This window comes from Rhamphochromis longiceps, linkage group LG19 (assembly GCF_057381845.1).
Source record: "Rhamphochromis longiceps isolate RC_006_pf linkage group LG19, R_longiceps_female_GT1.1, whole genome shotgun sequence".
Classification (NCBI taxonomy): Eukaryota; Metazoa; Chordata; class Actinopteri; order Cichliformes; family Cichlidae; genus Rhamphochromis; species Rhamphochromis longiceps.
Genome location: NC_140575.1, coordinates 31,894,704 through 31,915,803, shown reverse-complemented (window position 1 = coordinate 31,915,803; position 21,100 = coordinate 31,894,704). Strand labels below are relative to the sequence as shown.

Genomic DNA, 21,100 nt, shown 5'->3' with positions numbered 1-21,100 from the left:
AAACACACTCATACAGACTGCATCTGCAATTCAGCGACTTCCACATCTGCAGAAACTCAGCATATTACTCTGCTAGTATAACTAATCACAGTACGTTAAAGGAGCTCACACTGATAATTCTTTGATCACATGCTGGCCTTAGTTCAGGGGAAACTGCTTAATTGTGAAGTCTGTAGTTTGTCTGAATTCCCATCATGCATTTGATTTGTGTTTCTAGGCAGAAATACCAAATGCATTAAATAAGTTATTTAAAGCATTTTAAGCCTGACGTTATGGAAGTTTTGACCAAATACAAAAAATCATAAATTAATAAAACTTTGGCTTGGAAAACCTCTTCTGCACAACTGATTTATAATTGGTTTATAATGCAGCTGGAGTCATTTTCTTATGATCCAGCATCTAGATTACATTACGCCACACTTTTAAGGCCAGTCTCTGACCTTACAAAAAAGCCATTATGGTAATATTAGTAATGTCTGCAAAAATAATTGGTTATTATCTTACTGTACTTTTCCTTAATTGAACTTGCTATTGCAGTCATGTCTTGTTGCAACATTTGCACTGAGCCTTGAGCTTGTTTCCCTCGCAAACAATCCAAATTTTGCACTCCAACATATCACAGCTGTACTGCAGAAGAATTGTACCAGCAAGCGGCGCAACATATTTTAGAGCCCGGGAAACGTTTGGGGGGTTGAAACTGCAGCTTTAAACAAAGTGTTGCTCCTTATCTGTCTGAACCTGCAGGAAACTCTGCGAGCATTGTGTTGTAAGGTCTCTGCTTCCTGTTTGCCGTTGTTTCTCACTTACTCTTTCTCTTCTCCCTTTCTCTCCCCCCTTTTCCCACCACCTGCGGTGCGAGTGATAGAGTTTATTCCCCGTGGTAGGAGGACAACATCTGGTCCCCACCCCACCTCCTCTCCATACAAATCATTCTGCTTGCTCAACTCCCATGCTACACCTTTGACAGCTGTGAGTCACAATGTGCTGTTCCTTAATCCAAGGTAAATGTCAAATGCAGGAAGTCGTCTTTAAATACCCTTGCATCCAAAGATTGTTTTTCTGTAACTTTCTTTTATCATCTCAGATCTGTCACAGAGCTTTTCAAATAGAAGCAAATGTCTGTGAAAGGCTTGCATCACCCTTAACTCGTGCAGCAGATGTCAGCAGAGTGTTAATGGCTCAGTGTCCTGGGATGCATACGTTGCTATAAACATGTTTAGTCTATGCATTCCCACGGTCTATTTTTGTATAACTAGACATGCAGAAGTGAATACCGACATAGATTTATTTAGGTAATCTGCTTAGGAAGAGACTCTCTGTGTGTGTGGCTTAGGAGAGCCCTCTGGCATGCATAGAGCTCACTTCAAATTCCACACCTTCAATATGTAGTGATAAATCTTGTCAGTGTGCTCTGACTGCAGTCTATTTATTTAAAGGCATAGTTTGAGATCAGCACAAACGCATCCGTCTCGACCCAAACTATTAGCCCAGTATTTTAAAAATAAACTCAACATCTGCCTGCACTTCCTGTCTCATATCAAATCTGACAACAATAGGGAATCTCTGCCAGATAGGTGTTAAAAGATTATGCTGCCCCCTAAGCCGGAGCTCAGCATGGCACTCTCAGGCCACAAAACAAGTGGCTGATGCCGACATGGATTGATAAACAAGCCATTTGCATAACATTTCCTGTATCTCATTTTAAGTAGATGAGGATTAGAGCAGGAGGGGTGCATCCATCACACTCCACATAACAGGAACACTTTACCTTATACGTCATTAAACTTAAGTTGTTCTAGTATAAACCACTGTTCTCTGAAAAGTCCAATTACAAACACTCACAAAACAGTGCTTTGTGTGTTCAGTCTTCTCCGTGCGGCCCTCACTAACATGCTCCACTCTGAATCTATGAGAAAACCTAATCTAGCAGCTGTACTAAATACTTTAATAAATGCTAACTCCCAAAGCAGATATGCCAGACAATCATAAAAACTAACATGCTAAGTTAAGGAGGTACATTTTTGACATAACTTACTCTATTGCTTCAGCATATTAGTATAAAAAACACAACCTCGAGGTCTCTGTCCAGAAGAGCGAAGCTTGAGGAACTCACACGTACCAGCTCAAGGGAGTGAAAGGAAGATTTCGTCCTGATGTTGTTGACACCATCTCAAAACTTTCAACTTTTTATTAGCGCTAGACAAAAATGACGAAGGAAGTCTGTGCCAGGCACTGTTCATATAGTAGGAGTGACCTTCCAGTTTATAAATGAGTTTCAGACCTGGACTTGTTTTTAGTAGTGCAGGGATAGTAGGGAGCTGGGTTAGTGTGATGATACCGCTTCAGTTTTTTTGCGGCCCTCTTCTCAGTGAATCTCAAATTCTCGCACCTTATGCTCACCACACAAAGTGATTCACGTTGAGACTTGTGTGGATTTCGTCTGTTCTGCACATGACCCTTGCTTGTATTCTTGCCTTGTTGCCAGTTATTGAGATGCACTGTGGTATCAGTGCATTTTCAGTTAATCTGGATTGACATTGTAGCCATTTGGATCTGAGCCAGCTTATGGTAAGTCATCCTGCCCCAATTTTTAAGTAAAGCTTAATGATTTTGGGGGCTTTTGTTAGCCAGCAAGAACCCATGCCAATTTAGTTACCTCTGCTCCATTAAATCCTTGCTGGGGTCCAGAAGCAGCAGACTAATCCCACTTTACCCTCCAGAGAGCATCGTAAGGGGTCTGTCCTCTGCCCTCAGTGAAAAAAGAGCTGCTCTCCCATGAACCTGTTCAAAAACTAAAAAAAATATTTATTTGTCTGCACCATGGGAATGTGGATTATTAACACACATTTAAAAGCCCTGAAAAATGTTTTCTAAATCATCCTCTATGCAAAGTGGCTTTAGGACAAGTTGATGAATTTCTGTAGATATCGATTGATCTTCTTTCTGCAACACGTTCTCGCTCCCAAAGCGTAACATTTTACGCTAGGTGACAAATCGTCAACATATTACGCTTTCGGCCACCCACCACGTTCCTAAATGACGACCTCGGAAAAAAGAGGACATGAGAACCGTCTGGACTCCGTCTACACATGTTCGCTCTTTTTCTTCAAATCGCTTCGAAACACGCTATTTAACATCATTATAGTCCTGGTTAAGATCAGGAATAAGGTTATGGTTAGGGCTGGAACGTCCATTACCGCGGGAGCGTCATTGCACTGGATTCCAGCCATAACCCGCCGCGTACCATAAGAACGCCGAAGGTCTCCTTTCGCGTTCCTCAGGAACGCTGCGGGACGAGACAAAACGTCGACATGTTACGCCTGCTGGGACTTTACATGAGTCACAACTGAGCAATATTAAAACTATGAGAAGATTTTGTTGTCTGAATTAAAAATAAGAATTAGATCACTCTAAGAAGGATAAATAATAGCTTTCTTTTATGTTGATTCACATGCATTTAATCAATATTTATGGATGTTATATCGATATTTGCAGAGAAACGTTTAGTTTAAACTAGCTCATGTGCAGCCTGGCAGTTACACATTTACTAGCTTTGTAGATATGAATGAAAAAAAATATTGAATGAAGTTCTAAAAATCAGTCAGCTAATGCTGATATTTCCACACAGTGGACTCCATGGTATAGTTTTGAAATTCCTCGGAACTTAGTTGAGAATACTGATACTGAACTTACATTTATGCAGTACGTATAAAGGTACGGCCAGCAGGTGACCTGGCTCCGTAACAAAAATATAAGCTGAGCTAATATATGTTTTTCCTAAAGTACAAATGTGGGTTTACACAGGTTTCTGATTTTTTTAAAGATGCTGGTATATATTCTAGTTTTCACACACTTCCACGAGAGAAGGATGAAGAACGGATCAGATCTGAACAAACCTCAGATTCACAGGTGTGTTTTAGCGTCACCATGATGAACCATACATGTCCATGTTCAACATACTGCAGGGAAGCCCCCAGCTGCCTGTGAATGGGCACATTCACATGATCATCCTCACACTGTGAACATGTAATAAAACTCGCAGGTTGACTAAATTTGCAGAAACTCGTGTGAGGAACATTGTGAACATTTGCAGTAGTTCGGTTACTTTGTTTTGCCATTTTGTAGTTATCTTTACCTGCAAACAAAATGTTTTCTGGCAGACTCTCTCAGACACTTGTTAGGAAAAGTTTCCAGCTGCTACACAATGCAAATACAAAACCAGCTGCTGGATATTCCCATGTATTTTTTATGGTTACGTCACATAGCTGACAGCTTTAATCTGGATTGTTGACTGCTCTCATTTATAGAAATGGAAAACCTGAACCTTTTAGTTTCCAGGTGAGTCACTGATGGCATCATCTCAGTCTTACTTTTGCCATAATATTCAGGAACCCTGTTGTCAGAAAGGCCTGCAAATCACAATAATTCATTTATGAAATTGATAACAACATCAACAGAGGTTTCACCCTTTGGCCTTTGGAAGCATCTGTGCTTTCTCCTTATTTTAGTTTCAACTGGCTCCGCATCAATCCACACAGCATATGTTCTCCCAAGGCCTGATTACAATCTCTTCAAACAGGAAGCTCTGCTGTAATTGGCTGACTAACATGAGAACATGAACTTTCCAAATGGACACAACATCACAGACAAACACAGAGTATCATTTGTGGATTTCACTTCTAAGATTACACACTTAAATATCATGTCAAATATCACAGCAAAGTGAGTGAAATGCTCGCACTATCATATGAACTACACAGTTGGCTTTTATTAAACAGCGCTAAATAAGTCCCTTATAAATCCATGAGTACCTAACTCGTAGAGTTCTGCCCCAGCCCCCTGAAACCCTGAATGGATTTATTGGAAGATAATGGGTGGATGGTTGGTTGGGTTTAAAGATAGTATTCCCTCTAGAAAACTTCAGACCAGCATTTTTGGTTAAGCACAGTCTTTCAGATTAAAGACAAAGTTACAGTGACCCTGCAGCTGCTTGATTATTAACTGCTGTCCTGTAAAATAGCACTGATATGGAACCTCTGTGAGTGTGTGGGAAACAGAGCAGCCTTTCCTGTTCTTTGAGAGAAAACACTCAAGAGAAAAATGGCCGGAAACCTCCAGGGCCTTTTGATTCACTCTGAGAAATCAAGTCAAGCTACCTGAGAGCTTGGAGACCTCGTAGTGTCTGAAATGAGCCAGTAGATGAACATATTTCATCAATTAAAATATTTCTAACATTTTGAGTTATTTTCCAGTGTTAGAAAATCAGCACTGCTCAGTGTTAGCCATTGTTGATCTTCAAAACTGACTAGGTTACTTTTAAACATATAACACTGTCAAAAGTGTTAATTTAACACTCAACAGTGTTGTATTTAACACTCAGAGGTGTGGACCCATATAGACACTCTCCAGTGTTAATTTAACACTGGAGATTTTGCTGTGTGGGTGAACTTCGTTTTTGGTTTTCTTGTTTGTTTGTTTTGCTTTCCAGTGTTACGATGCAGTGACCAGATGCCAAACCTGCTACAAAATGTTCCAACCAAAAAATTCCGATGACTCAGGCGTTGTTTATGTAGTATTTGTCTGTAAGAGTACACCCTATAATCAATTTGTTCCTTCAAAACCAGTTCTGTTCTTTGTTGTCAATGCCAAGTATCACACTCCACCGATACTTTTTTGGTGTGATGTGTGTCAGGGACAGTACATTCTGGGTGTGACTGACTGAAGCTGCCCAGAGCATCTGCCAGTTCATAAAGACTGTTTTATTTGGAGTAAGAGCTCGATCGAGCCACATTAGAGCACTGATAATTTACGACTGCCTCCAGCAGCTCTCATTATAGCTACAACAATAAAGATAGGACATTCAATAACTGCTCCCTGCCACACTCTTTGCCAAAGAGTAGAGGAAATATGAAAAGTTGTATTCACAGTGTCACTCAGAACAGAGTGCAAACATCTGTGACATTTCTTTCTTTTTCATTTCCTCAGTAATTACTCAAGAGCAGCTGTGCTGTGTGTGTTCATTGCTCGTTATTAGGATGGCAAATAGACTGGCCCTGCTACCACTGGCATCCCGATTCATGATTATACATCACACAAAGCAGCGTAGAGTAATTTTAACAGTTATTGTGGTGTTTTGGATTTAAAGTCAGATTGCGTACATTTAGAAACTCTCACCTCAGTGCACAACACCCCTCGGCCAGACCAGTGACACCGCGGTGAGTTTGGGTGTAAATGAGATTAGGGAAATGAAATTAAGTGGTGCAAAAGTGACGTTCCTCAGGGATCGAGGCAGCAGGTCCCCGTTCCTGCTCTGTGCAGATTGAATTAAGAGATCCAGCCCACATGAGTCATGTTCTGCTTTGACGAGAAGAAACACTTTTCATGCAAACTGCTAGTGATAATGAATGAGTTGTGTTGATTGCCGCACAATGATGGATGAATACCAACTGTGATCTTTCTCTTCTGCCACATGTAACCAGATCAGACGCAGCTCAGGCCCAAACCAGAAGTCAGATTTACGCTTTTGATCTGAGTAACCTGAAAGCTTTATATTTCGTATAATGCACTTACTACGTGAAGTACGAGCTTCTGCGTCTATTAGACGATTGAAACATTATTTGTGTCTTATTAATAGATGGTCTTCCTGTTTCGATGAAGTTGCCTTCCCAATCAAAAAAACACTCAGGTCCTCTCATAGAGGGGTGAGGTGACCCTCAGGAGACAGAGCTGACCATCCAGTGTAAGAGGGCAAGGGCTCTAAAGTGGATGGACTCCATTAGCGGCCTAATCACTTTCTCTTTAACATATTTCCAAGATGACCATCAGCCATTGACTGACCAAACCAAGGTCAAGAGTTCAGATTGAGTACACATTAGCATGCAGGTGGAGGCTCCAAACACAAGAAACAGTGTTTTTTAGGGACGTGACAACTGTTCTGTGTAGTGGTGGATAGAACAGCTTGAACATGCTGAGCACATGACCTCAGTCTCTTTGTGTTATTGTCAATGTTCTTTACAACTAGGGCTCTTTTTTAACAACATAATTTCCTAAAATTGTGGTTCACAATGCACATGGAGCACAAAATATGCACTTTACTTTTTAATTTACTTATTAAAAGAAAAAGCTTCATAGAACCAATTCTGTGGGCTTAAATAGCAATGCAATTAAGAGTAAAAAAAGAATGCAAAATGTCAGACATATGGAGATGTTTGCACATATGTTGGTGAAGAATTACCTCCTAAGAATATTGATCCCAGGTCTCACATTTCCTCTGCACTTTGCCAAACACTGGTATAGTAAAGAGGTTTTATTGACTGACTTATCTTTATTGTTATAGCCACAGTAAGCGGTAAATCATGCAGTCATCTGCTTTGAATGCTATCAGTCCATTAAATGTTATCTGTTACCAGTCGTCGTAGCTCCCATAATTATACTTTAGATTGAGCACACAGCGTGTGATTGCCGATGATTCGTGTGACTCAGGCTGTCTTGAGTTTTTGTAATTAAATGCATGGAAAAACTGATCAGGTGGTGTACAGCCCAGCGTTAGACCAAAGCCTGTAATAGACCTCAGATCCATGTCAGTGTCATTATTTCCTTAGCTTAACTGTGAAAACAACCCTCCTACAACATACTACAATAACTACTTTTCCCAAGTAGTTTTGATGCTTAAACCTAACCAAGCACAAAAATGAATAAAAACTCAAGAATGAAAGAACTTTATGATAAAGGCCTGCTGTGCCAGCTGGAGAAGGATGCACCCAACAGGTATTAGTGTCTTCAAATCCTAACATGGCAAGAAGTAGAGGTGCAGCCTTACTTATACGTTGAAGAATAGACTGGAAGAAGAATAAAATCTCATCAAAAAAAGAAGAAACTGAATGCTGTGCAAACAGAAACTCTCGATTCATTTAGCGTCTCTTTCTTTAGTAAACTCACGAATAGTAAAAATTAAAAGCATGTTGGGCGTGGACTGAAGGGAAACGAGTACTCATATTTTCTGAGTCATCACGGTCATCTGACATTTTTGTCATGAACAGCTTGTACCAGGACTGCACAGCACCAGGTTTCTGTGTACCACATGTGACCACATGGGGTGTAGAAAACCACTAACAAACACATGACTCTGTCTTGTTTATCTGGATAATCTCATTAGTTTTAATGAAAACGCCACGTCTCAGACAACACTGATAGCTCGCTTCACTTTACTGTTTTTCTGCAAACAGTATCTTATTGGGTCACTGTATGGTCAACCCCGGCTTATCATTTGGGTGATGCTCTTTCAGGTACTATCGTTGTACCTTGGACAGTGGTTTGTACCTAACAGAGACCAGCGCTGAATCTCGAGGAACACTTTTGTTCTTTAATGTAATGCTGGAAAAATTAAGCATAGTAACAACAATAGAAAGTGCATGCTGGGCGCAGGGGTAATCACTTAGAAACAGAAACAAAGAAACCAAAGAATCAGACCAAGCTCGGTGAGAATAAATGGCACACAAAGATTTGGACCCAGAACTTCATCCCGTGTGACCGTAATAAGACAGATACAGAATCAGATATGTCAGAATACACTAAATATGTTCATTTATAAGTTGAAGACTTATTCATTATTATTATTTGTACCTAATCTCCTTTTCTGTAGGACTAAATTCTGACTAGCAGCTGACATGACACCTTAAAAGTCTTGAACAAACTGTGAAAATATGCAGCCTTTACTGCTTTGTTATGTACCTTTTTTGGCACTTGGAAAACATAATTTACGGTTCAGTAATTCGTCCGAGGGAGAGCTTGCACTTGTATTGACAGAAATGTACTTTCACTGAAACCTTTATCTCTGAGAACAGAGTTATGTAATGAGTTCTACAGATTTTTCTACCTGAGAGGATATTCTGTCTGTTTTACATGTTTTGTGCATGTGAGATCTCTTTGCTCTGCTGTTTTCATGGCTCTAAACCTTTGACCTAGTTTGGGACTGAGTTCTAGGAAAGCAGAGCAGTGCGACAGAACTGTGGCTTGTTTATCCATGGAAGGAGCCCAGACAGGGAAAGAAACCCTATCTGCACCCCACCTGCCCGCAGAGCCCCTAACGCTCCCTCTATACTGTAAGGACTGTGGGTCCTCTATAATAGCTTATGTGCACTCTGGTAAACAGATTATTCCCAACGCCAACACCACTGAACATTGCACCATGTTTATCAGTATTTTGCTATTTTTCACCGTCAGTTTTCTTTACGACGGTTAAAAGACTTTATGAGGTTTTACAAAATGAGATGCTAATGCATTTTGTGTGTTTGAGGAATGCCTTGAATTAAAAAATGACCCTTTAAAGCTGGACCAACCACTGTGCTTGGAACAATTTAAGAGGCATAAAACTGGGAGCAGCAAGGAAAATAGTTTTAAAGCATTCTATAAGTCACAAGAATCTGCATAGAGAGGCTTTGAAGTTTCTTACATCCAATTTAATATAAATTCACAAAAGAGTGTCTTAAAGATTCTTGGCCCATGCTTTTAACAGCTCTCTGAGGAAAACTAAGCACTTTCATAATGCCAGAGGTGGCTTTCTTTGGCGATATGATGTGGGAATATGAATCAGGAGGGTCTGTATGCACGGACAAAATATAAGAGATGTATATGAGACTAGATAAACAGGGAAGGAAATCCCGAACACAATTTTCTCATACAGATTTGTATGTTTTTATTCAAAAACTTTATTTTAAAAAATGTGCATTAACATTTCATAATATTAACAAGGTTACAATATCATAACATATCATAAAAATGTCAGACCTTCTCTGTGGATAGTGTGGAATCTTAAAAACATGACGTGCTGATTTTTGTGTGCAATATGAAATACAATGAGAGTCGCCTGCATATTAAAGTGAACAGTTGAAAAATGAGATGAGATGAGAATGTCATAGATTTCCGAGTGACATGAGATAGTTTTCTCCCCTTTAGTTGAAACCAAATAAAGTATTTCCTTTTAAAGCACCATTTACCCTTGAAATATTTACCAAGACTTCATTTGTTTTTCCACTAAAATGAAAATTATTTTCATAAAAAGCGGAGTTTACTCTTTATATAACTTCCAGCAGCAGGGATTTCCTGTCGTTGGATCTGAGCTCTCTGCAGTTGCTGAAAATGTTCAAAACAGCTGTCTCGATAGAGAAAAGGTGCTCATCCTCCACCTCCGGACAGTGGTGCCTCATAAATTCTGCAAGGCGGACCAGGTACTCAATGTTGTGGCCGGTGTTGCCTCTGCAGATGGCAATCTGGGCGGCAATCTCCCCGTCCGAGGCCGGCCCGAGGTAGATGGGGTTGTCAGGTGTGGCGATGTAAACAAGGGACAACACTGAACCGTGACCGTCTTTAGGAATGAATTCCACCATCTCTGTTATGTACCCGCCCTGGACAACCTCTCTCATGTTTAAATACTGAAGAGACGCTTCGACCTGGCACTCAGTCACTTCATAGGCCACGCCCCACGTGCAAGCCTGCAGAGTACAAACGGGTGGAGGTTGACACACTTGCAACACTTGCAAGACTTGACTTTGTGAACATATTCAGAGAGAAAAACCTAAAAATAAAACTACAGTGTTTTGGTTTGTCAAACAACATTGATTGAGCCTATAGGATGTTATTTAAAGTCCAGTTTTTACTTGACCCAGTGCCAGAATTTAATAGAAATTAGAACATTAAACAGTAGAACAAACAGTAGACAACCAGTAAATAATGGGTTTAACATTTTCCCTGTTTATCACGCCATAGTTACAGTTTATTGCAACACATCACACAAAAACTCATAATCAGAAAGGTGGAAAGTTTAAAATAGCAAAGTTGTTCTTTTAGTGTGATTGGCCGGTTAGCTAATTATTTTCTGAGCAGAGTTATTACTTGTTATTTGTTTTTATTTGTCACTTGTATTGCAATACATCTGAGAAGACCAGTGACTCACAGTCAGACATTCCAGTCTGAGTAAACAACACAGCCTCATCGGGCTTGTTGTGCTGACATTTAAAAAAAAAAAAGAAGAAGAAGATATTTTTAAGATATTTTAGTTTTAGTTTTGCTTTTTAAGGGTTATAGAATTTCTGAATCCACTGCTTTACTTACACATTCAATATTTAAGTGGTTCACTCACCTCCTCATCTGCTATTAGTGTGACAACTCTGGCTGGCTGTAGAGAGCAAAAACACCGACAGTGAGAACTCAACAACCAACAAGAAAATGCTTCATACTTCACAACAACATACTGTAGCCTACATTTAAAAATGCACGAGCGAACTCCTAAAGGATCAGAATCAGCAGGAAATACTTGTGTTCCAGGTGTGGCTGCAAATCTCACCTTTTCCTTGTCCCCTCGATGAAAGTCATCTCCGTGCCAGAACCGTCTCTTGTATCCTCTAATGTACCCTATTTTTCTTCTCTTGTGTTCAAAATCGGGTTTCCACACTAGGGAGCCATAGCCAAATATCCACAGGCTGCTCTTTTCCTTTATAATGTCCTGAGGTTTCATTGTAGGCACTTAACTTCGTTTGGGAAGAGAAAAAACAAAAGTCCACAAGTAGCTGCTCGATGTTATTTCCAGTCTTCTACGACCTCATAGAGTCTCATACATCAGGCTGCTCCTATATATAGATATATAGATAAATAAAGCGCTGAAAGGAGGAACCATCTTTCACGTCACAATGATCATTACATCAGTAATTAGTCAGTGTCATCAAAATGCAAATACTGTCCATTCCTCCTTAGTATACCGACGTGCACACATGTGTATTTGTTGATCAAAGTACGTCAGAGAGACACGACCTTGGCCAATTAAATAGAAGGGGCGGGGCTCTTTTGTGGCGACGCCTCGCCTAAGTTTTGAGTCGTTGCGCATGAGAACACGCAAGCACCCGGGGCAGGGAAATAAGAAGAATAAGCAGATATATTTTAAAGAAAAGAAGAAAGAAACTGTCTTTGTTTCTAACGTTTTAATCTTTATGAGCACTTTCAATATACAGCATAGGGTCAAACTCATAGTGCAGAGGTAATCACATTACCTATAAATAGCCGGGACTGTTATATCTGTGCTCTCTTAAGCTCATTAGGTGTCTGTGTTCTCTATAGACGAGCTTAACACCGCAGTGGCTGATAACTGAGATCAGTTTGTCCTCTGTAAGTCGGTGAGGATGATATTTGATGGGTTAAGAAAGGAGAGAACTACTTTCTTGTTACTTCACATAAAACCTACTGCCACCAGGTGGTTGTGAAAGACATGGCTCTTTACTTGAGAGAAACATCAGCCTGGTGCTTTGATATTGGCTGAAGGCTGGGTTAAGTAAGTAAAGTGTTAGATCTCCAAAGAGAGGGTGCAATTGTTATTAGTCCCTGTGTGCATCATGGAGCCTTGGCTGCGGGGCCCTTTGTTTGCTGTGATCATGCGCCATTAGTTCGAGGACATATAGATTTTCTCCGCGCACTAGTTTTGCTGTGTTTCTCACACCTTTCACCTTTCAGTCAGCTACAAGAATCAATTATTGATCATTATAGACGCAGATATCAAGAGATGCAGCAGTTCCAAGATCCATTTAAGCAGAAAAGACAACAAGGACTCTTTATTATGACATACAGACTTTTAAATATATATATATATATATATATATATATATATATATATATATATATATATATATATATATATATATATATATATATATATATATGTTTGAGTATTTTCTTACATTTCCTGCCAATTACAATGCTGCCCACTGAATGATTGCTAGCACAATGATTTCATATCACGCAGACACAGATCTCACATAGTATCATCAGAAGAAGCTACCAGGCCAAATATTACTGCATCTATAGACAATGACGTCACTTTCACACCAGGCGACACAAATAAAGCTTCTAGATGATTCCAACATTTAATTTAGGATCTCTATTCGACCAGATGGACACTCAACCGACGAAGACCGACAAACAAACAGTGTACCAGATATGTAGTTCTTGTTTCTTTTCATAGCAAAAATAATAACAATACAATAAAAACACCAAAACAAAAACACTTTAAAAATATATTCACCTTTGCGAGGCATCAACTTAAAAACAGATGTACAAGTCATACTTCTAATCTCAACATATAAATATACACTATATACAAAATAATCTTATAAAACATAGAAAGAGAAAAATCAGTGCTTCATATACTTAAATTACTAATGAAATACTAATCTTACAAAATAACATTATTGATTCAGTAATTTCCATTAAAGGCGTTCTCGGTACGATAGTCACAACATGTATTTCTTTGTCTTGATTTAAGGGGGATTTTGCATAAAGTAAAACAAGGCCTTATTATGAGTTTTCCCTGCACGGCGCTTTAGCATATTGCATCATTTGATCTTTCACACAAAGAAATCAAGATAAGCAGGGCACAACAATTCCCTTTAAAAAAGGGGGTATAAGGCTTTGTGATCAAGGCTGAATACATTCTTTATAAAACGGATTGAATTTTCAAACGATAATCCTAAACATCTCTCAAAAATGAACCGTTTTCAGTAGTTTTCTTTTTTTCAGTCCCTTTTTCTTTTCTTCTTTAGCACAATGCTGGTTTTTGTTTGCATAGCGCGTCGCAGGTCAGATGAAATGGAAAAAAAAGCCGGCTCCATCCACATTCCCGTTGGCGGTGAGTTGATTTGTTTGATTGCCGATTACTGCAATAAGATGGAAAGCGTCCATCGGGATAGCCCGCTTCTTCCACTCAGCATGCGGGCACACGCATCTTGGCCCGTTGCCCTCGGAGGAACTTGAACAGAGCGGACGAGGTTGCGAGAGCAAGCCTGATTGGCTCATTATTTCCCCTTTTTAAAAAAAAAAGAAATCCCAGTCTTTACATTCGCACATAGATTAGTAGCTTTACTTCTATTGCATTCAGAGAGCACACAAGCTCTATCCAGTTATCAAGTTTTCAAGAGCAGCAACTTGCGTTTAAATAAATCCCAGTCTTTCCACACTTGTAAACAGTCCACAAGAAATCCAATGTTGACGATGAATAATATATTCAATTTATTATACCTGAAAGAGACAGAGTCCAAACATTTAGTGACAATCACAGCAACACGTGCAAGATCTAAATGACCAGTTATTAAAGGGCTGGAACAAGTAAATAGATTTACCTCAGTTGCAATGATGCATTCATTTTTCTCTTCTGCTATTACAAAGACAGACTGGTACATTGAATCTCCAGAAGAACTTATTGTAGATATTCTACACTCTGGTCTCTCACTGTAAAGACACAACATGTCAGGCACACGGCACAAAAACAGTGCATGGTGGTATAAGTCAACATATGCATCTCTTCTCATCCACCTACCTGTACATTCTACTTAAATGTTTCGTGTCTTCTATTGACTTTTCACAGTTTTCATCTTTGTCCACAAGGGACAGTTCATCCTTGTACCTCGCGGAGGGTTTATAGTCCAGGTGGTAGTGGTTGATGCATTTGTGATTAGACTTTTCCCTGGGACAGTCCACCTCCAATTCAAACTTTTTATTGGTGTTCTTGAGCTCTAGAGTAGAGATGAGGTTCTCCTTCTGAAGGTCAACCTTGGAGAGGTTGTTCATGGTGTCCGAGTCCTGCTCCTTATCCTTCTGCTTCTTGATGTGCCCCATCACTGCCACTGCCATGCACAAAAGCAACAGAGCAGCCACTACGCCCACACCCAAAACGATGGCTACCAACTTTTGCTTCTCACTGGACTCCCAGCTTATTGTGGGGCTGGGGGTGTTGGCTTGATGCTCACTGTTGAACTGGCACTGAGGGCCGCTGTAATGGGCCGGGCAGATGCAGGTGGACTGGCCTTTGGCTCCTGTGGTGCAAGTCCCTCCATTGAGGCAGGGTTGAGAAGCACAGTAGTCTGTGGGCTTGTCGCAGTGGCGGCCTGTATACCCTAGGGGACAGGTGCAGGTGTAGTCGTTGATGCGATCTATGCAGGTGGAGCCGTTTGCGCAGGGGTTTGCGGCGCACTCGTCAACATTGATCTCGCAGCGCGGTCCCGTGAAACCTGAGCGACAGCTGCACACTCGGAGGTTACCGCGGACCACGCAGTGTCCACCTGTGCAAAAAACACCATCATTATTGATTACTGCTGATGTAGAAATACAGCACCATACATGCTTTTGCAGTGATGTGCGTCTGGTCTCTTACCATTGGTGCATTGCAGTGAGGTACATTTGTCCACTTTCTTCTCACAGTTAAGTCCAGTGTATCCTGGTGGACACTCGCATGTGTAACTACGGCCATTATCTTTCTCTTGGCATGTGCCACCTTGGAAGCATGGTTTGTCTGCACAAGTGAGCACCCTGTGTTCACAGTGTTGTCCTTCGAATCCCTGCGGACACTCACACCTATACCCATCCTCAGAGTCCTGCAGGAGAAAAGATATAAGGTTTTTTTTTTAAAAACCCTCCGTGTCAGACGTTTTTTATCACATCCTGTTCACGACTGCCCCAACAAACCCCATTATCCTTAGACCAAATTCTATTTACAGTACATCGTCTGTGAACTGGGTCACCCACTGACTTGACAATCGATAGCATCCTCCTGGACAAGCAGATAGACGGAGGCAAAAACAAAAACAGGAAAGCCTGTGTTGTGGGAAAGGAGAGAGAGAGACTTCCGGACTCACCAGGCAGCGACCTCCGTTGTGGCAGGTCTGCCTGTCACATTCCCTGACCTCCGAGTCGCAGTTAACCCCGGTGAAGCCTGGCAGGCAGGTGCAGGTGTAGCTGCCCTGGCCTGTGTTCAAGCACGTGGCCCCGTTTGCGCAGGGTTTATGGTGGGTGCAGTAGTTCAGGTCTGTAAACAAACAGGAGAAAACGTGATTACTGGAACCAAAAGGAGGGATTGCATCAAATGAGCCAGACATTTTCTGCTTTTTGCATTATCCTTTGAGACAAAGACGTCTGGAGTCGCTTTCTAATTCACTCACCTTGGTCACAGAAGATGCCCCCCCAGCCTTCTTTGCAATTGCACTGCCAAGCCTCTTTACAGGTACCGTGTTTACAGGACGGGTGGATTTTACACACATCACAAAAGAGACCCTGCCAGCCCTGTCTGCATCTGTTCACACAAAATATAATAGCTGGATCACACACAAATCAACTTTCATCTGCTCACTCACATACAAGAGCTACAACAAGCCTGACAAAAGGGGAACAATAGTGAAAAAAGGTCCCCTTGTGCTTTGAATACTTTATATTTCTCATGACTAGGGTTGACTTTTATTTACCCTTTTCGTTGGCTAATTGTGGAGGGACACCAAACCAAAGTGAATACTCACTTGCACTCTCCAGGTAATGTGCAGTTTCCGTTCCTTTCATTGCAGCCTTCAAGACAGATTGCTGAGAGAGAGGGGGGGGGGGGGGGGGGGGGGGGGGGGGGGGGATAATTTAGTGTTATTAACTTATTAGGCAATTATTAAAACAGTATTTATTTATTTTACTCGCTGGTGTATCAATAAAAACGATTTCCTGTTGAGTGTCGCGAGGCACACTGACTTTGCATGATTTTTAATTTTTCATTAATTTATTTTTTGCACTGTTGGTTAGAGCGGAGCAGATGTTTGCTCTAAAAAAAAAGAAAGAAAAGGGGGGGGGGGGGGGGGGGGGGGGAGCAGGACAGCTGCCCCATTGTTACGGGCGCACTGTTCGAGCCCCGTGTGCAGCTGCCGCCCCACACCGCCTCCACAATAGGGCCTGCAATTTAGTGGCGCGTGGCGGGCGATAATGCCGCGATTAACCCCGACGCGTGCTGCCGAGCGACCACCGCCCTGGATTAAATCTCACGCGCCCAGAAAGAAAGCAGCATCAAGTTAGTTGTCGTCAGATTTCACCTGAACCTCACTTGTGCGCAAATTGTGCCCTGCTTCCTCGCGTCCCACGCACACCTGTGATCATGTGGCTTAACAGGTCATTTAATATGGGCCAAATGAAGTCAAGAAAAAGAAAAATTGGAAGGATTGAGAGAAAAAACAAATGTACAGAACCTCCCTTATCTTCCTTTGTAACTACCTAATATAAAGCTGTTAATGGCCTGTGTTTTTTGCTCCATTTAGGACTAATGCGCAAGCAGCCTTCCTGAAATCTGACTCATGACCTTTTATACAAACAAAGAAAAGTGCCCATATGGTGTCTTCACTCTTGCTTACGTTCTTGGCAGTATTCTCCCCTCCATCCCGGCAGACAGGCTTCTTCCCCATCAGGCTTGCAGGTGAAGTGGCCAAAACGGTCGTCTCTTGGAGCGCATCTTTTGGAACAAGTGGCCCCGTAGTAATTTTCATTGCAGATGAACCGGTATGAGTAACGTAGCTCCGTCTGCCTCCCGCTGAGCACATCCTTGGACCACTCACGCCCTATTCCCAACTGCCTTTGGATGGTAAAATAACTAATCAAGAATTCGGGGTTGGTGGTATCTGTGAATAAAACAGAAAAAAAACATTTAATCCTATTTAGGCCACAAACTGGCTCACATGAGAGACTGTTTAAAATTTAGGCTGCTCTATGACGTTAACACATCTAACAATTATAAATTTTAACACGATACACAATTTAAGAGGCATACTTAAAAGGCCTCCTCAAATTCCCCTTGCCGTCACTTCTCGCCATTACGCGCTGCGTTTACAGAGATTAAAAAGAAAAGAAAAAAGAAAAAAAAAGGTGTAAAATCCAGGAAAAGCCTGTCATGGGACTTTTGGCAAGGGTTCAAATTCTCATTTAAGCGATGTACACTTTCCCATGCCTGCCAAAAATAAATCAAGGGAAGTACGATTGTGTTTGGCGAGATTTGATTGCAAAGGATTGTCGTGTGACTCATGACATCCTAACAAACACGAACCCATGACGCTGAAACACCAGATGCGTTTGCCAGCACTTCATACGTTCATCACGTTTCTGATAAAAGCGGACTTTTCAGTAACAAGTAAAGCAAGTTACACCCACAATGCCTCCCTCTAGTGGCGAAAACCCAATAAACATCTCCTCACCTCCGGGCTGCTCCGCTGCAGGAGAATTCCAGGCTTCAATAACTAAGGAGAAAGCACCCTGTGGGGACAAATGAGGGAAACAATGGTCACAAAACAACCTGAAGATCTCATATCTTTAGCTTTGTTTGGATGAAACGGGGTTTGGGGCACAACACTTTACATATATATAAAAGAAAGCAGTTGCACTTAATTCAAATGATCCCGGCAACAGATATAGGGACTGGATTGTGTCCTACATGAGTTCACATAGTTGAACGCAGACTCAGTTTTAGGCAAAGGATAAAACAAGTCCTCTGACCCTTAAGCGTAGTTTAAATGGCACAAAAACGTTGCATTTAATTGGTGTGACAAAAGCTAAGTACTATATGCAAAATACATTTCAGAGTGTTGTTTGGTAGAAGCATTTTTCAGCACTTATCAGCTGTGAAGAGCGCATTTTTAAACGTGTAGATTTGGTTTGGTTTCTGCGTAAAAGCGTCAGACGAGTGCGCCCGACAGGACAGGTGCTCTTACCGGCCAGGTGAAGTTGAGCGGCAGGCGTAGCCTGGCGTCCGGCCGGATGCTGAAGGAGTCGGCGCCCAGAATAGGTGTGCTGGCGTTGGCAAATATGCAGTTTCCAGGAGACACCTCCTTCTGGAAATTCTTCAAACAAACCTTGAAATAAGTCCTGCAGCCACTCATGCCGCAGCTAAGCCCATTTGCCAGCAAACCTTTCGTGTTCTGAAAATGATTCAGCTCTATCTCGAACACACCCGTTCCGAAAACCTAGAAGGAAATGAAGAGTGAGCACAGAAAAATACATTTTTCCCAAAATATAAACGCAAAGATTTAAAAAACAAAAATACCTGAGTAGATACTGTAATAACTATTGCGAGGACAGATGTGAACCAAACGGCCATCCTTTAGTTTTATGTGCGTATCCTTAAAAAACAGTTTGTCCTCCCACAAAAAGACGCTCCTATTCCAAAAATGCAGTGATGATAAAATAAAGTGATCAGAATAAATAGAATCCTTTTCTTTTCCTCCAAAGCCTGTAGGACAAGATCCAGCTCCACAATCAGTATCCAGAAGAAGAAGTTGGGAAAAGACCGAGTTATCCGTGTGCTTGAGGTTAGACAAATATCAGTAACGTCAATATCCACAAGTGACTCATTCTGCGGTCTTTATGTTGCCCATCCATCGTGCCGGTTAGTTGTTGTTTGAGTTTGCTGTGCTGATGTGAGCCTTGTTTTGCCAACAGTGATGCGGGCATGTGGCGGAGCATCAGCGCATAGTGACTCCCAGTGAAGGATGCTTGACGTCCCTCCTCAGTTTTTATACGCCGTTACAGACAATGTCAGTGGGTAAACACCGCCCACTCCCCTCTCCACTTTTTTTTTTTTTTTTTTTGGTGTGTGTGTGTTTCTCTTTCTCTCTCACACATGGAGTGTCATTAACATGTATAATGATTTTTAGAGGAGTTTGTTGCTTAAAATAAGCGATTTTCTGTGCTTTCATACGCTGTTTATGCGTAAACTAAAATTCAATAGTAGGTTGTTGGGGTTTTTTTCTGGGGGAGGGGGAGGGGGGTTTCATAGTGTTAATATAGATGAAGCTTTCAGGCATCCAGAATTTCTAGATTCACTGTTGCTGTCTTCAGGGGTCACTGCTTGTGTCTCTTTCTTTTCCCCTGTGTTTATTTTAGAAGATGGAGCAGGAGACAGCCCTCCCCAAAATGGATTTAAATGTTAAACACGTGGTGTCACTCATAAATCAGATGAGGAACCCACGATTTTTGAGACCAAGACCCTCATATAAAGTAAAATATTAAGTCCATTTCTATAAATGGGCAGTTATCATGTGAAACGCTTATGTGTGGACAAACACAAAGCTGAGATTGTCCTCTAGCTGAGCACTGTTTGTTGAACTAACATCCACATGGCAGCTGAAAAACAGTCTTCTTCTTTCAAGTGTGTGCATAATTGTTCCAAGAGGGAAAAGAAAAATGAACTCAAAGCAGTATATGAAGGCGGCAGAGCAAATAAATTCACACGCCATATGCAATTTTATCTCATGAAAACTCACGCTGAGCGCAGGCATTGTTACCTTTATCACCCCTGCAGCAGGCCAACTTGTCTGGGAGGATTTACAGTGAGGGAACAGGATTTAGTAACCGTTCCCTGGCCATGAAGGTGTGTGGCTGAACGGCTCTCCTGCAGAGATGACATCATCTTTAACCCCCCCCCCCCACCTTTGACTTATAGGTTTGAGGTTCCACTTTTGGGCAGAGACAATGGACTATTGAGTTTGGAGGAGTGTGAGTAATAGACCCAGACATCTCATACTTCTCTTGTATTGAAGCATTTGGCGTTCCCACCATTGACTGAATCACACAGATCCTGCAGTGGTGCATCAGTGCAGCCTCGTACAGTGCCTGCTTTCAACCATGCACTCTTGCTCTGCTTTGTGTCAAAAAGGACCCGAATTTGCTTATCTACAGGGCATCTCGCTGGTATATATGGCTTCCACAGACTCTAGAGCCTCATCAATCTCTTAAGACATGTGTAATGGTGTGCCTGCCTTCCCTTCATACACATCAAAACACCCGTACACTTTAATATTTGATGGAGTCTGGCTAAGGTTTCTCAAGCACAGCTCAGGTTTCAATTCCTTGTAAAGTAATTGGACTGTGCTAAACACGCAGCGATGCTTGGATTGGAACGTCTTGGTGCAACGCAAGTGAAAACGCTGGCTTGGTTGAAATACGGGGAAGTGCCTTTGGGGTGATGCACTCACCAGACTTTGTTAATATTTACAAATTGTGATTTTATCACTGTCGTTATATTATTATTGTTACTATTATCTAAATGGGGAGAAACCCTGACCTCGATTAATACGGACATTTTAGTCCTTAGCTCTATGAGTTATTTACTCCTGGCCAATGCAAACAATAGGATAACAGAGTCTTTTCTGCTGTGCTGCTCTAGAATAAACACAACCATGGAAACAGACATCGGCCCACCGCAGTTTCATCTGCGGCCTTGCCTGGGACATCATTTTTCTTTGTGACAGTATTTTGTAAAGCCGACTCGTGA

At 41.4% G+C, this 21,100-nt stretch overlaps 2 protein-coding genes across 2 annotated transcripts; both read right to left on the bottom strand.

Annotated features, from left to right (window-relative positions):
- Positions 1–9,787: 9,787 nt before the first annotated feature.
- LOC146647163 (glutathione-specific gamma-glutamylcyclotransferase 1-like) lies at positions 9,788–11,770 on the bottom strand. Its single transcript, XM_085391505.1, has 3 exons — positions 11,342–11,770; positions 11,138–11,173; positions 9,788–10,490 (listed from the first exon to the last, which is right to left on the bottom strand). Exons 1-3 carry the CDS (start codon positions 11,510–11,512, stop codon positions 10,074–10,076), a joined length of 624 nt encoding a protein of 207 aa, XP_085247631.1. The 5' UTR covers positions 11,513–11,770; the 3' UTR covers positions 9,788–10,073.
- Positions 11,771–12,710: 940 nt separating this feature from the next.
- On the bottom strand, positions 12,711–19,328 carry LOC146647162 (delta-like protein 4). The gene is made up of 11 exons (XM_085391684.1): positions 18,872–19,328; positions 18,540–18,791; positions 18,027–18,084; positions 17,193–17,456; positions 16,326–16,386; positions 15,975–16,105; positions 15,672–15,841; positions 15,191–15,410; positions 14,357–15,098; positions 14,160–14,268; positions 12,711–14,058 (listed from the first exon to the last, which is right to left on the bottom strand). The coding sequence occupies exons 1-11, from the start codon at positions 18,923–18,925 to the stop codon at positions 14,053–14,055; spliced, it is 2,067 nt and encodes a 688-aa protein (XP_085247810.1). The 5' UTR covers positions 18,926–19,328; the 3' UTR covers positions 12,711–14,052.
- Between the last annotated feature and the right edge of the window lie 1,772 nt (positions 19,329–21,100).